The 13,650-nt window shown below is 39.8% G+C and overlaps 1 protein-coding gene across 3 annotated transcripts in view; it reads right to left on the bottom strand.

Annotated features, from left to right (window-relative positions):
• Positions 1-2,550: 2,550 nt before the first annotated feature.
• The window catches only part of KDM7A (lysine demethylase 7A), a 96,921-nt gene continuing 85,821 nt past the window's right edge, over positions 2,551-13,650 (bottom strand). For 2 of the 3 annotated variants that reach the window (XM_077828236.1, XM_077828250.1), the window contains 3 exons: positions 11,799-11,884; positions 10,025-10,301; positions 4,332-9,269 (listed from right to left, as the gene is read on the bottom strand). In XM_077828236.1, the coding sequence (XP_077684362.1) occupies positions 9,175-9,269; positions 10,025-10,301; positions 11,799-11,884 (458 nt within the window). In that variant the 3' untranslated portion in view covers positions 4,332-9,174. Of the gene's footprint in view, positions 3,581-4,331; positions 9,270-10,024; positions 10,302-11,798; positions 11,885-13,650 lie in introns of those variants that run through there. The other variant, XR_013347310.1, reaches the window with a different exon arrangement.

The raw sequence follows: 13,650 nt of genomic DNA, 5'->3' as shown, positions 1-13,650 counted from the left end.
GTGTGATCAACTCCTTTCACAGCCATGAGATAGATAGTAACCTGATCCCCACCGACACAGGCTAAATGTGAACAGACAATCTAGAAGCAAAAGGCTACCTATTATACATCTGAACCAGCGGTTCTCAAAAACTGTGGGTCGGGACCCCAAAATAGGTCGCAACCCCATTTTAATGGGGTCGCCAGGGCTGGTTTAGACTTGCTGGGGCTTGGGGCTAAAGCCTGAGCCCCACCACCTGGGACTGAAGCCAAAGCCTGAGGTATTCAGCCCTGGGCAGCGGGGCTCTTACAGAAGGGGGCAGGGCCGCCCAGAGGATTCAGGGGGCCTGGGGTCTTCGGCGGCGGGGGTCCTTCCGCTCCGGATCTCGTGGTACTTCGCCGAAGACATGGAGCGCAAGGACCCCAGCAGCCGAAGACCTGGAGCGGAAGAAGCAGCGGCGAGTCTTCGGCAGCAGGTCCTTCACTCCGGGTGTGTTTGGTGGCACTGAAGGACCTGCTGCCGAAGTGCTGCCGAAAACACTCCTGGGGGCCCGGGGCAAATTGCCCCCTCCTATCTGGGTGGCCCTGGAAGGGGGTCATGGTGCAGTGAAGTTTGAGAACCCCTGATCTGAGCCATCCAAGTGCCTCTTAACACCACTTTTTAAAACATTCAGTTTAAACAGTGAAAAATGTTCTTCTGACTGCTTCCCACTCTGAGGATTCAAAACCCTCTAATGCAGAAGCATTTTATCCACATAGAAAAGGCACTATATTCTCATAAATAAAATAATTGTCACATGATGGACTTTAAGCATGTAATTCCCCATAGAATTAGTTAATTACTATAAGGGATCAGTCCCATGGGCCATCCAGTCCAGTATCCTGTCTGACAGTGGCCAACACCAGATGCTTCAGAAGGTGGAAGAAACCTCCCAATACCTACTAATTACAGATTGGCTTAAGAGTGAAGCATGAAGATTAATATCTCTTCCAAAGTGTATATTAGCATTAACTAATTAGGAGTTTGTTCACACTCCTCCCCTCCCCATCACAGGAAACTGTATTAGCAGGCCTCAGTTTTGCTGACTTCTTCATAAAAGTGTGGCTTGCAATTTCACAAGTTACCACCAGGGTATATACTCAGATCACAAATATTTCTTTCAGGTGTCTTACTGTTTAAATCTCCGTGCACGGGTGGAAATATCACTCCCAATAATTGCACAAAGTTAAACTAGGGAACTATTATTTCTCATTAAAAATGATCTTCGGGGAGGAGTAAGAGATAGTATGATCCCTTTGTGGTAGATTCAAAGGGATCACGAACAAACTTCATGTACTGTATTTTTAGTTACCTTGTGTGTTCCGATGAAGGTTATTTTCCAAAACCGTACAGCATGTACAGCAGGAGCACTGAGAAGTACAGATAATTAGAGCTATTAATCCAAATGCAATTCTTTACAAGTTTGCAGCTCTTGTTCTAAAGTCTCGGTATAAGATGGCTTCAGGAAGTCAGACTTCAGGTAGTAAAGACAAAGCACAATGGCTCATGAGCCTGCCTTCAGATGTAACAAAGACAAGGTGGGTGAGCTTACAGAGAGCTCTTCTTCAGGTAAGAAAGCTTGTCTCTCTTGCCAACAGAAATAGGTCTAATAAATTATATTCCCCACCCGGCTTGTCTCACTAATATCCTGTGACTGACATGGCTACAACACTGAATGCTTCAGATGGAACAGTAAGAATTCTGACTTTTGAGACTTTGGTCCTTAATCTTCTTAGCAACTACCAGTAGAGGAGAATAAATTATCAGTGATTTCTCCCACATATAAACCATCTGTCTGTTTATATTTTAATTTCTAATTAGTTTGGTGTGTTAAATGCATTAATTTCCACAGCAATCTTAAAAGGAATAAAAATGGTATACTAGCATTTCCATTCCAGTCCTAATTAACTTTTGTTCTGGGAGTGTTCATGCATTATTTACCAGAGTAAAAGCTTAAATTCCAATGCCTCCCAGAGGGAAGAGTACTTCTACAGGAATGAATATTCACCATAGCATATTCCAACATACCCATCCTTGTGACTTTGTGTCCAGTAGCACTAACAAACACTAGCAAAAAAGGTGCGTGTTTAACATCCTATTAACTAACATGTTCAATTCCCTGCGTAGACAAGCAATTATAACTTTAAAATGCTACCAGGACAAGGTAAACCTCATGGAGGAGCTTAGGTTTATCTCCAGTAGTGAAGACAGGGCCAATGTGCTAAAGGAAGTACAATGGATGGCTCAAGCCTTCAAAAGTATTAACCACGAGAACTACCCTAACCTCTCTTAACAGAAGAGGTTATCTTGTGAGTTATTAAACTGAAAACTCAGATGTTTGCCCCATTTGGTACAATGTTAGAGTCTATCTAGTAGAATTTCACCTGTCTGATAAAAAGAGAAAGTATTTTCCCCCAAAAAACCCTTCAGTGTTAAAGGGAATAAGAAAATGCTGTAGTAAAGGTGCAAAAGTCCATCCAGTGATGTTTCCATTCAGTTATTTATTAAATATATAAGTGTGGATATTTTATTGTAATATCTATGCTTAGGGCACTTTTACATGTAGTTCTTGTTCAATCTGCAATGGAGTGAGACTGGTAAAAGGCAAAAAATTAATTATAGTAAAAGGCACAAGGGGGGAAGAAAGAGCATATGATCTCTCCTTAACAGCCACCGCCACCTCCGAAAGCAATAGATTAGTACTCCAAGCAACTTCTATATGGCTATGCAGCTTCCTACTTATAACCCGGTGAGAATGCCACTGCCATTGCCCGCATCTCACTCCTGCTTTATTTTAAAATCGGAATATCAGTATGAAAAGCCATTTGGTGCATGAGAATGCAATTAGCCTGTTTGGTGGGAACATCTTGTCTTGCTGGACAGCTTAAGTGCTCTTAACACTTTTTGAAATGTGAGCTTACTTGATAGATTAACATCTTGAGATTCTGTGGAATTATGTGGCTGCACAATTTTAGAAGAGTTTTACCCGGTGAAGTTAAAAAAACCTATGGAAGGCACATGAAGCACACACTTGGCAAAGTTAATTTGACGTTTTTAATATTTGATGTTTCTGCCCCATTTCCTTAAGATCTCTTATCTCAGAGCCTTCCCTTAAAAAAACCCTTCATATTTGAAGTGCAGAAGAAAATTTCTGCTCAGAAAAATAATGATGGCTGCATGTTTTAAACATGTGGACCAAAGAGCTTGATCATTTACCTTTGGACCATTTCTATCTTATACTGAAGCTCTTTGGGGGCAGTGACTGTCTTCTTTGTTTTTGTACACTACCTAGTAAGTTAGGGTCCTAGTCCATGGCTAAAGAATTTTCTCCCAGTAAGCTGAGAGCCAGCCTGAGAAGTAAGTGGCTTGGCTAGCTACACAGGATACAAAAAACACAACTTTTGCCATCCTGTTCTTCTGAACCCACTGACACATCATTTAAGATTTTTATACTGTGGCATGGGCATCACTGTGGTATTGAAGCACAGCACTTGCATGGGATAGATGGAGTGTTTCCCCTATGCAAGTCTCTGAAGCAGTTCAGCAGCACACAGCACTCTCTCTGTAGAGAAAAAGAAAGAGAAGGCATTACACTAACTCTAAACGCAGTGTGGCAGTGCTTCTTCCTCCAAGTGGTGTGGTGACGCGTGAATACAAACTGGGGACCACTGATGATTGTGAAATGAAACATGATGCAGTTGCAGGTGGAATGGACAGAAAAGTAGGCAAGGATAAAAGGAAATGAGACAATGTTAAGAAACAAAGGAAGGAAGGAAGGAGTGTGAGTGCAAGAGAAACCCATTCTAACAGAAACAGTACCTCCGCAGTCACAGACAGGAAGAGCTGCTCCCAGTAAAGCCAGAGGCATCAGGAGCATAAGGCAAACTTGACCAAAAAGTAAAAATATGAAAAAAAAGAAGCAAGAAGAAAAAGAAAAAAATAATTTCTTTCGACATTAAAATGCTTCCAAATTGGTTCAATTTCTTGAAGTTTACTAAGTGATGGACCACTGGAAGTCTCAACCATTTCTTTTTACACTTAGGTGTCAAAAAAGACTGTATACATCCTCGCAAAACGCATTCAGCTCCCAGAGAACATTCTGACAGAAAGCAAACTTACACTTTAAAATAGTAAGAAAATGTACTGCACTCGCCACATCTTCATCAAAATCCAGAGTCAAATAACAGGCACAAAAATCAGACCTAGAAACAGAATTAAGCATTTTCCCTCATAAGACATTTTTTACAACTTTCTGTATTTACACTTTTAAGCAAGTGAACAAAAACCTGTAGAAATTAAACACTATAGATTGCTAAAATCAAAACATAAGTATTACAACTTTTTAATTTCAATATTTTAAAGTACAGAAACTGGAAACTATGAATATCAAATACAAATTTAAACAAGCCACTTGTCCTCCCCTAGAATAACCAATGTGAGCTACTTATAGAAACTTACAAATTTGAAGTAAAATTGAAACAAAAATAAATACTGTACATACATTTTCCCTGCCTGCAGGCAAAAGAGGATGGGAAATACTGTTATGGATTGGAAAAAAAAATGCTCTTTAAAGCTGCAGCATCCCCTTTCCCAGCCAAATACTCAACACTGTAGTGCGTTTCTGTAAAAAGACACACCCACACACACACACCCAACGCATGCACACGGAGACCCCTATTCAGGCAGACAAGCCAGTATTTTCCACAGATGTTCAAAAAAGGATAGAAATTAGACAGAGTAGAAAAGGGAGAGGGAAAGACAAATGGGTCAGCAAAACATTACTACAAAACTAGTAAATATAGCCAAGAACTATCTCCTCTTTCAAATTTAATGGATTTTAAAAAGAGAAATAACTGCCAAAGCACTGACAAAATCAGACATATCCCAGCAGAAGTGATAATTCATATTAATATAATCTGTTAAAGTGATCCCTTTCACTCCCGTCCCACAGCATGAAACTGTTATGGCTTAATTTTTATTAAAAGTAGAAAAAAGTCCTTTTCCAAAAGGAAATGCAGCTTCTGAAGAAGCACGTGCATTTCCTAATCAGTGCTATTCATATTTCCCACCCCCTGCATGATTCACCATTTGTTTTGCAACCAGAAATAGTTGGTTTTTTTTGTTTGTTTTTTTAAATGGATGTTGCAGCTTTTTAATCCAGTTTAACCACAAACAGTAAGGCCTTGGTTTCATTTATATTTCTTCCGCAGAATAAAGTGGCTCTAGGTTTGCTTAGCCCCAGGGCCATGTACAACCCTGGTCTGGAAGAGCTTTAAAAAGACACTAAGATTTTTGGTGGCATGGAGGCTAGAGGGGACCACTAGCTGAGGTTCTAGCCTCAGCCCTCCTCAGTCCCCACAATTACCAACCAAGGGTCAGCCAGATAATGACTCAGCCCTGGGTTAAACGCCTGCAAAGATTTCAAAATTTAGGACTTCGTGCCCTGGTGAATGAAAGCAGCCTATGCCATATAAAAAATTTGGGAAAGCTGAAGCTTTTTAAAGGATGGCCATGACACTGTGCTCTTATCTCTATTAAAATTAACACAGGTACTTTAGCTTAAAAATGTGGTCAGAAAGCAACAACTGTTCATTCTTAACATCAAACCCTTTTGAAATGATTTCTTCAAGAATTATTTCATGTAGAATATTATAGGTTGCATAGGTTATCTACCTCAGAGGTCATTAAGGGCTACCTTGTAGCCAGGCTTTATTAGCAAGTATAATACAGGAAGAAAGGGGAAAGTTGCTGGAAGAGTCCTTGATATAATTTCTAGGTGGTCTTTCCATTTTCACATATTTCTTTTTAAAAATTATAAGAACTTGAGTACTTGGAGAAGAGCAAACCCCCAAGGGTTCCATTTCATACCATTTTTCCTTCTAGCAACAGAAAGTTTAAAAAGTAAGTATAATAATTTTATCTTGAAGTCCAAATTCTTCATATCTTTTTTTTCTTTAAATATCCTCCTTGAAAATGAGTTCCCATAGGAAGATTCAGTGCTCCTATCCATCTACCCCCCATCCCAAAAGTGAAATGTGAGAAAAGACAGGTTATTTTCTCTCCACCTTTCTCTCAGCACCAGGTTCAGTCCATCTACAAAAAGTTTGGTGCAACAGTGTTTTCTTCCAAGAATATAATAAAAACATCCCAACATACAAATACATGAATAAGTGAGGTCAACACATCCTCTTCATCAAGCTACCAGAAGGAGATTCATTTGTTATCAATCAAGAAAATTTCTTTTAAACTAATTGACCGAGGTTCCCTCTCACCCCAAATAAAGTTTTAGTCTCTTAAAGACTTCTGCTGGAAGCATGGAAATATGGAGAAAATGGAAATGAACTTCTGCCTGTTGACAGCCTATGAAGAGACATTAGTACACTCACTACAATGGAGAGCCACCTTGAAAAAGTGGGAGAGAAGGGAAGAAAAAAAAAACTAGAAATAACCATTAAACATATATGGGTCCAGCCAAGTACTTTTTCCACTAGTAAGATGATAGCTATATACTTTGCTAATGAAGAGGCTTAGAAGGCAGACCTGCTGCAGACAAGTCCCAAGGAAAGCAGCATTTTGTATGTTCCATATTCCAAACCTCCTTATTCAAGATTCCATTGTGGCATATTTCTGTTTCAGTAAGTAGTGTTCTCAGAATCTACATTAAAAAAAAATCAGCCTTTACTCCTCTCCAATTCTGCTTGATGTCCCTTGTGAAATACTTCTGTTGTCTTAATTAATAAAAAAAAGATAGTAAGCGAAAAGCAGTTTGGTTTGGTTTGCCAGAACTGAACCAGTTACTCAAAGCCTGGCAGATATGACCTGGTTTTCCCTGAGCTGACACAAACAGATCAGAGGTAAGCTTTTTTTCTTATCATTTAAACAAGTATTGATAACATGGTACACATTTATCAAATATTTCCATGAGAATGTATCAGAAGATAGAATTAAACGTTTATACCGAATGTTGAAAGTATTTTTTCTTCTCGTCATTACTGACTGGAAAATTTCTTGCCTGAGAACATTATTATTTGTGGTCACTTTCGAAACCTGTAGACTAACTGCTCCCTGTCTTTTGTTACTTGGTAATTAGTGAGTATCACTTTTATTGTCTCCTTTCCCATCACCCTAAACAGGGCTGGTAGCATGTATTAAAGAAAAATTGTCTGCCAACAGAGCTTTAACTCATCCAGTGTGTTTTTGGCTATGGGTTAACAAAATCAATTAACTTTGATGTCTACACTACTTTCAAATCAAAAGCTGGGCCAGGGACGAAGAGAAACAAACAATAATTTGCAAGTTCTGGAGAAAGAAAAATCATGAATGCTATTTGCCCTATCCATATCCATGTTATATTTTCTCATCCAGAAATGGGCTGGCCCTCAGCTAGCTAGTTCTGATCTTGCAATAATCAGGAAATCCAGACAGCATATATTTCCATAAATTTCCAAGGGCATTATTCATATTCTAATCTAGCTGTATACATGTAAATCTGCTACATGTAAATCTGGAAGGTAAAACTGAATGTTTTTAAGCACGGCAGGAAGAAGCTATTCAGGACAGAATATGGAGGACAGGCAAACTGAGTAGAGTTAAGACAAATCAATAAACTGGATAGCTAAGCCAAGCCTTTTCACTCTCACTATACAGGAAAAATCCAAGATGGTATCCCTAGCACATCAATGTTTTACTTTTGGCTGGACCCTGCAAAATGCCCTTTTTACAGAATCAAGTAAAGTTGTTCCCCTCTCCCCCCACCCTGAAAAGTTAAATATTTAATTTTATATTACAGAAAAATACAAATTTAAAATCAACATTATTTACAGGTAATTCAGAATTGGCATTCACTATCAGCTCTATGTAAAGCATGGCACAAATGATCATTCTGAGATCAGCTAGCTACTAAACTCAACACTTACATATGCACCTGTTAAGACTCAAATTGGCTGTCATGTGCAGCCTTGCAAGCAGCACATGTTCAACTGCCTCTTTAGTTCCTCAGTAAAATATATTTTTGAAGTATACTAATGATCATCACTCCCTTTTAGTTTTAGTGCTCCCTCCACCCACCACAGGAAGTAATCTGCCAAATCTTAATTCTGCAATTTATATTTTAAGAATTGTTTCTTCAACCAACACAATTATTCGGAAATATGAAACTTAACCCATCATATTGCACTCTCTCCCATCCCCCAGGAAAAGATAAAAGCTGCTCTCCTCTGTACTAACATTTCAACTACGTTGTATAAATAAAACTTCTCAAAAGGGATTTTATTTTCTCCTTGAGAAAAAAAATCACATGGCCCGGACCGAACACCAACCATGTCAGGAGGAAGAGCATAAACCCCAATTTGAGGGCGGGGTGCGGTTTAAGACATGTTAGCTACTGAACTTGAATAATCATGCTCTCCTTTTAGACAGAAGAGTTTTTGCTTCTCCACTTTGGTGAGTCAGCAACGTGTACAGAATGGAGAGAGGCTAAGGGAACTAAACTGGCAGAGTGTATGCACCTTACAGGGCAACAAAAGCCCAACCAATAGCTTATAAAGAGCAGAAAAAATATAAAATATGATTCCATATGACTTAATTTAAAAATAATTAATAATGCATCACATCCCTGTTTAAGACTATAACCTGAATATCAAATTTAGGAGTCCAGACTAATTACCATTAATGTGGCTCTCCACTGCACCAAACATACATCATCAAGAACAATAAAAAAACCTTCACATTCTTAAATCTAAATTAATAACCCCCACAAAAAAGTTTTCCAAATAAATAGTTAAAAATGAATTTAAAAGTTGTAAAAATCTGTCAGAAATAAATTATGGATAACCACCTTTATCATCTTCCCCTCATGAATTAGCTCAGACACTACCAGCAACAAAGTGATATTCAAGCCCTGATGAGAGACTGTTTCCCAGTCCATTGTCTCTCTCTGAAGGTTTCCCCATTCCCAAATGGTTATTGCTGAGCGGGTGTGGCACAGTGAAAATGCAGCATTGGTTTTTTTGTTCATTAGGCAGTGTTCTACATGGTACATGCAAGTCTACTTCGAGCAGAGGAACAGCAGCAGCTCCAGGCTCTGTTGCCCTCAATACTGGCTGTGAAGGAAAGACAGCAGTAGTAGTAGGAGTAGCAGCAGCAGCAGCCGCCACATCAAACAAAGAAGCGTGCATGGCCATTTCGGTTCAACTTAAGGATCTTCCCAAGGCGCTGTTTGGCAGTTGCCATTCCTTTCTTTGGACGCTTGCCTGGAAAATTGAAACCAGTATATCAGTCTATTTTTAGAACAGATTTTGTAAAATCAGATAAACCTAAATGGAAAGCAGATTCTCCCCTGGAGTCTGACTTTTTCAGCTGAAATATTTCTACATTGCAATTCATCTCTGTCCACTTGTTTTGGGCCAAAGCAGTGGGCATAATGGACATATATGAAATTCAGCATTACTTTTCTTAAGCTACAGTCAGCATTATAATAGAGAATGTGATTATATACCTCCAGATTTTCCTAGTTTAAATAGGAAAACCCACTAGTTTCTGCTCCCTGAATTGTGCCCTTCCCTCAGATTTGTACTCAAGTAAATTACACAGCTAAGGAGATAACTAGTAAGATCAGCCTTTTTAAAGCCTCATACTTTGAGAATCTCAGCTCAGAAAGAGGGGGGAAAAAGCCCAGATGCTTAATCTAAACTAGGTATCATTTCTTCATAGCTGATAAATTTATAAAAGTTGTCAACACTAACTAGGGAAAGCTCAAAATTGGGCATAACACCATTAAATCCCTCTTTTTCCACTATACAACTACTCCATGCCAAAATTTGACTGCAAGGTGATGCTTATATGTTGGATTTTTTCTCAAAGTCTATGTCTGCACTTTTTGCTGCTTCTGTTTCAGACAAGTTTTTCCTAAGTTTGTAGATAAATAAAAATAGGAAACCAGGTTTTTTTGTTTTTTTGGGGGGGGAGGGTGGGGGGGGAACAAGACAACAGAAAAAGAAAATGTTACCTTTCGTGGCCTGGTTGCTAATAGGGGGTGGATTTGATGCTGGCCTCTTGGTTGGATGAAGGGGTATAGACAAGGACGTCTCACCATATGGCCTATCAGGGCTGAGGCTGCCATCACTCAGCCGACACTCCCCTTGGATAAGGGTCGAGTCCCGCGAGCACTTGCCATGTTGGAAGCTCAAGCCATTGCTGTGTGTAAAATTTCTGTTCTCCTGAACCTTATGACTAGCTTCTGATGCACCCTCCTTCTTAATATATTTCTGAGCTTTACTTGTATCCTGGAGCAGAAGGGAGGCGGGGGGAGAAATCAATCACACATGAGGACTTATAATTTCTGGATGCAAACACCTTTTAATTCTTCTCATTGTACTACTGGACAAATTAAATATTTCTGAATGAAGATACAGTTCTAACAGGAATAAAGGCTGGTCTGTTTTACCACCCTATCCATTTCTCTACAGTATATGCCCATTCAAAAACTTAAGTTATAACAACATGATATTTCTGTGTAACTTTTTTCACATGCAGTTATTAAAGTCACTAAAATAGTGGTAAACGGTTTAACTGTTGCGAGTACAGATACAGGGATGTAAGGAACACACAAAAATATATAACCCACTTCTTCCACTTTCATTATTTTGCAGGGACCAAAGTGTGAACACAATGTCCTTGATTTCACAGACAGTTCCAAACTATAATGAACAATATCACAATCAGTGAATATTTAAATTGGCACTTTGTCTTGAATATTCAGTAGTTGAGACACAGCCAGTTCTAAATTAGGAAGTATAAAACCATAAGCCCTACCATGTAATTACATATTCCTTAGAATACTAAGTTACCATGCAATTAAAATATACAGTTACTAAATAGTATCAGTATCCTGTAACTTGAAGTATTATTAACATTTCTAGTGAACACAAGCTATAGAGGTAAGATGGACTTTTAAAATGCTATGAAAAATTGGAAGGCTTGGAGAATTGGTAACAGGATTTAGAGTCTTTCATCTTCAGGCCTCTGGCTTGAATCCAGCCCAGATGAAAAACTCAGAGATGACACCAACTACTGACTGTTTAGCGGCCTATGTGAAATGAATTGAGCTGCCTCAATCCAGTTTCCAATGGGCAAGTGTCCACATCTCAAAAAGCACCACACAATTGACAACCTTGTATGGCAGTATAACTAGAGAGAACAAGAAGGGTGAAGAAAGAGATGAAGAAGTTTCCAAATAAAGTTTGACTGGGCAATATGGGAAAGCCAGAACTTACTCTGTCTGAAGTAAGACTCCATGGCTGTGGATCATCATTCTGCAACCTTTCATGAACAGTAAATTCACCCTTTATAAAAAGAAAAGCAGTACTTGTGGCACCTTAGAGACTAACCAATTTATTTGAGCATAAGCTTTCATGAGCTACAACTCACTGCATCCGATGAAGTGAGCTGTAGCTCACGAAAGCTTATGCTCAAATAAATTGGTTAGTCTCTAAGGTGCCACAACTACTCCTTTTCTTTTTGCAAATACAGACTAACACGGCTGCTACTCTGAAAGTGTCTTTATAGTAATTTTAAAATGTACTTATGTTTCCTAAAACATCCAAAAAGGCAGAACAGCTCAGATAAAACATGATACAGATAGTCATCAATTACCAGCTCCAAAGTTATTTAATTACCAGACGGGCAGTAAGGAGATACCTTCATCAAGTTTACTGGTTTTGTTTTTTTGTTGACAGCTGCATACTCCTTGTTCTATAACATGGGTTAAAATGTTGTCTTACCTGAGGGGTGACCCTGGAAGCTGCATTTAGCTGTCTTGCCCATATTGAAGTCCCCACACCTCTTTCCTCTTCCCTCATGTGCTTACCTAAAAAGAAATTTAGCAAGTTGAAACTTTGAAATTCTTTATTGTGACTGAAGAACTTGAAATCTACAATTGAGATGAAATAGAAAGAAAGAATTGCAAAAGAGATTTCCTAGACAATTATTTCATAATACAAGTGTCTGTTACCACAGTTCTCACACATCAGAGATGTCAGATTTCTCACTTCCCCTCCATACCTATTTGACACATCAAATTGCCCAAATTTCTGCTGAGCTTCCATATGAAAGTCTGATAAACACAGCAAAGGTGGATCTGAAAGTACTGATGTTGAAAACAGCTGCCCTCATTGCCACAGTACTGTCTAAGAACCATCAAATTATGCCTGGTGGATGCTTCCTTAATATCTGTTTCTTGACTTTTCTGCATCCTTGTAAGAAAGTCCACAAAAGGTGCAAACCTTCTGCAACTCACATTCACTACTGTTTTTTTTGTTGTTGTTGTTTTGGTTTTTTTTTAAAGTGCTGGTATGCTGTGACTGGATAGCCTCAGCTAGAGTACGGTGCCCAATTCTGGGTGCCACACTTCAGTGTGTCCCCATTTTTCCTGGAGAGAGAGTCCACAGGAGAGCAACAAAAATGATGAAAAGTTTAGAAAACTTAACCTATGAAGAAAGATTAAAAACAGGGCAGGTTTATTCTTTAGAAAAGATGACTATGGAGAGACCTAATAATCTTCAAACACATTAAGGGCTGTTATAAAAAGGACAGTGATCAATTGTTCTCCATGTCCACTGAAGGTAGGACAAGTAGTAAAAGGCTTAATCTGCAGAAAGGGAGATTTAGGTTAAATATTAGGAAAAACTTTGGAATAGGCTTCCAAGGGAGGTTGTGGAGTCCCCATCACTGGAGTATTTAAAAACAGGTTGGACAAACCCCTCTCAGGGATGGTGGCCTACTTTAATTGGCCCTGCCACAGCACAGGGGAGCTGGACTTGACTTCTCAAGGTCCCTTCCAGCTCCATATTTCTGTGATTCTATGACTGTGCAAGACACAAAACTCTACAGTGTTACAATCTAAATACCCATATGAAGGAAAATGAAAGTTGACAACAATGATGATTTGTAAACCTCATGCCCAAGAGCATCCCAGGACAGCAATTCAGTCAGGTTTGGATGGGTGATAGGACTTAGCTGAGAAAACCAATGTGGATTGGGAGCAGAATAGAAATCTTAACCAACATCAGGCTGGAGAATCACAGCCTTCTTGGTCAGTACAGTTTTTTTAAGGTAACTGAAGCCTCTTTCACTTAGATATTGTGTGTAACTTTGGTTAAATGGGAGATGGGTAGAAAAGGATATAGGAGATCATAGGCGCTGACTCTGTGGGTGCTCCGCGGCTGGAGCACCCACAGAGAAAAAGTTTGGTGGGTGCTCTGCACCCACTGGCAGCTCCCCAACCCACCCCCCAACCCCAGCTCACCGCTGCCTTCGCTCCACCTCCACCTCCTCCCGAGCACGCCGCCGTGTCCTGCTTCTCCCCCCTCCCTCCCAGCACTTGCGCCGCAAAACAGCTGTTTTGTGTGGCAAGCACTGGGAAGGAGTGGGGAAGGGGAGGAACGCAGCACGCTTGGGGAAGAGGCAGGGCCAGGGCAGGGATTTGGGGAGGGGTCCAATAGGGGCTGGGAGGGGGCATAGTCGGGGCAGAGCCAGGGGCGTGAGCACCCACCGGCACCAAGGAAAGTTGGCGCCTGTGTAGGAGATTGCTGGGTCTATTTCTGAGAGGACTAAAAACCTTAACATTAATAAAAA

Source organism: Eretmochelys imbricata, chromosome 1, assembly GCF_965152235.1.
Source record: "Eretmochelys imbricata isolate rEreImb1 chromosome 1, rEreImb1.hap1, whole genome shotgun sequence".
Taxonomy (NCBI): domain Eukaryota; kingdom Metazoa; phylum Chordata; order Testudines; family Cheloniidae; genus Eretmochelys; species Eretmochelys imbricata.
Note: the sequence above shows the minus strand (reverse complement) of the source record. Positions and strands in the feature narration are given on the sequence as shown.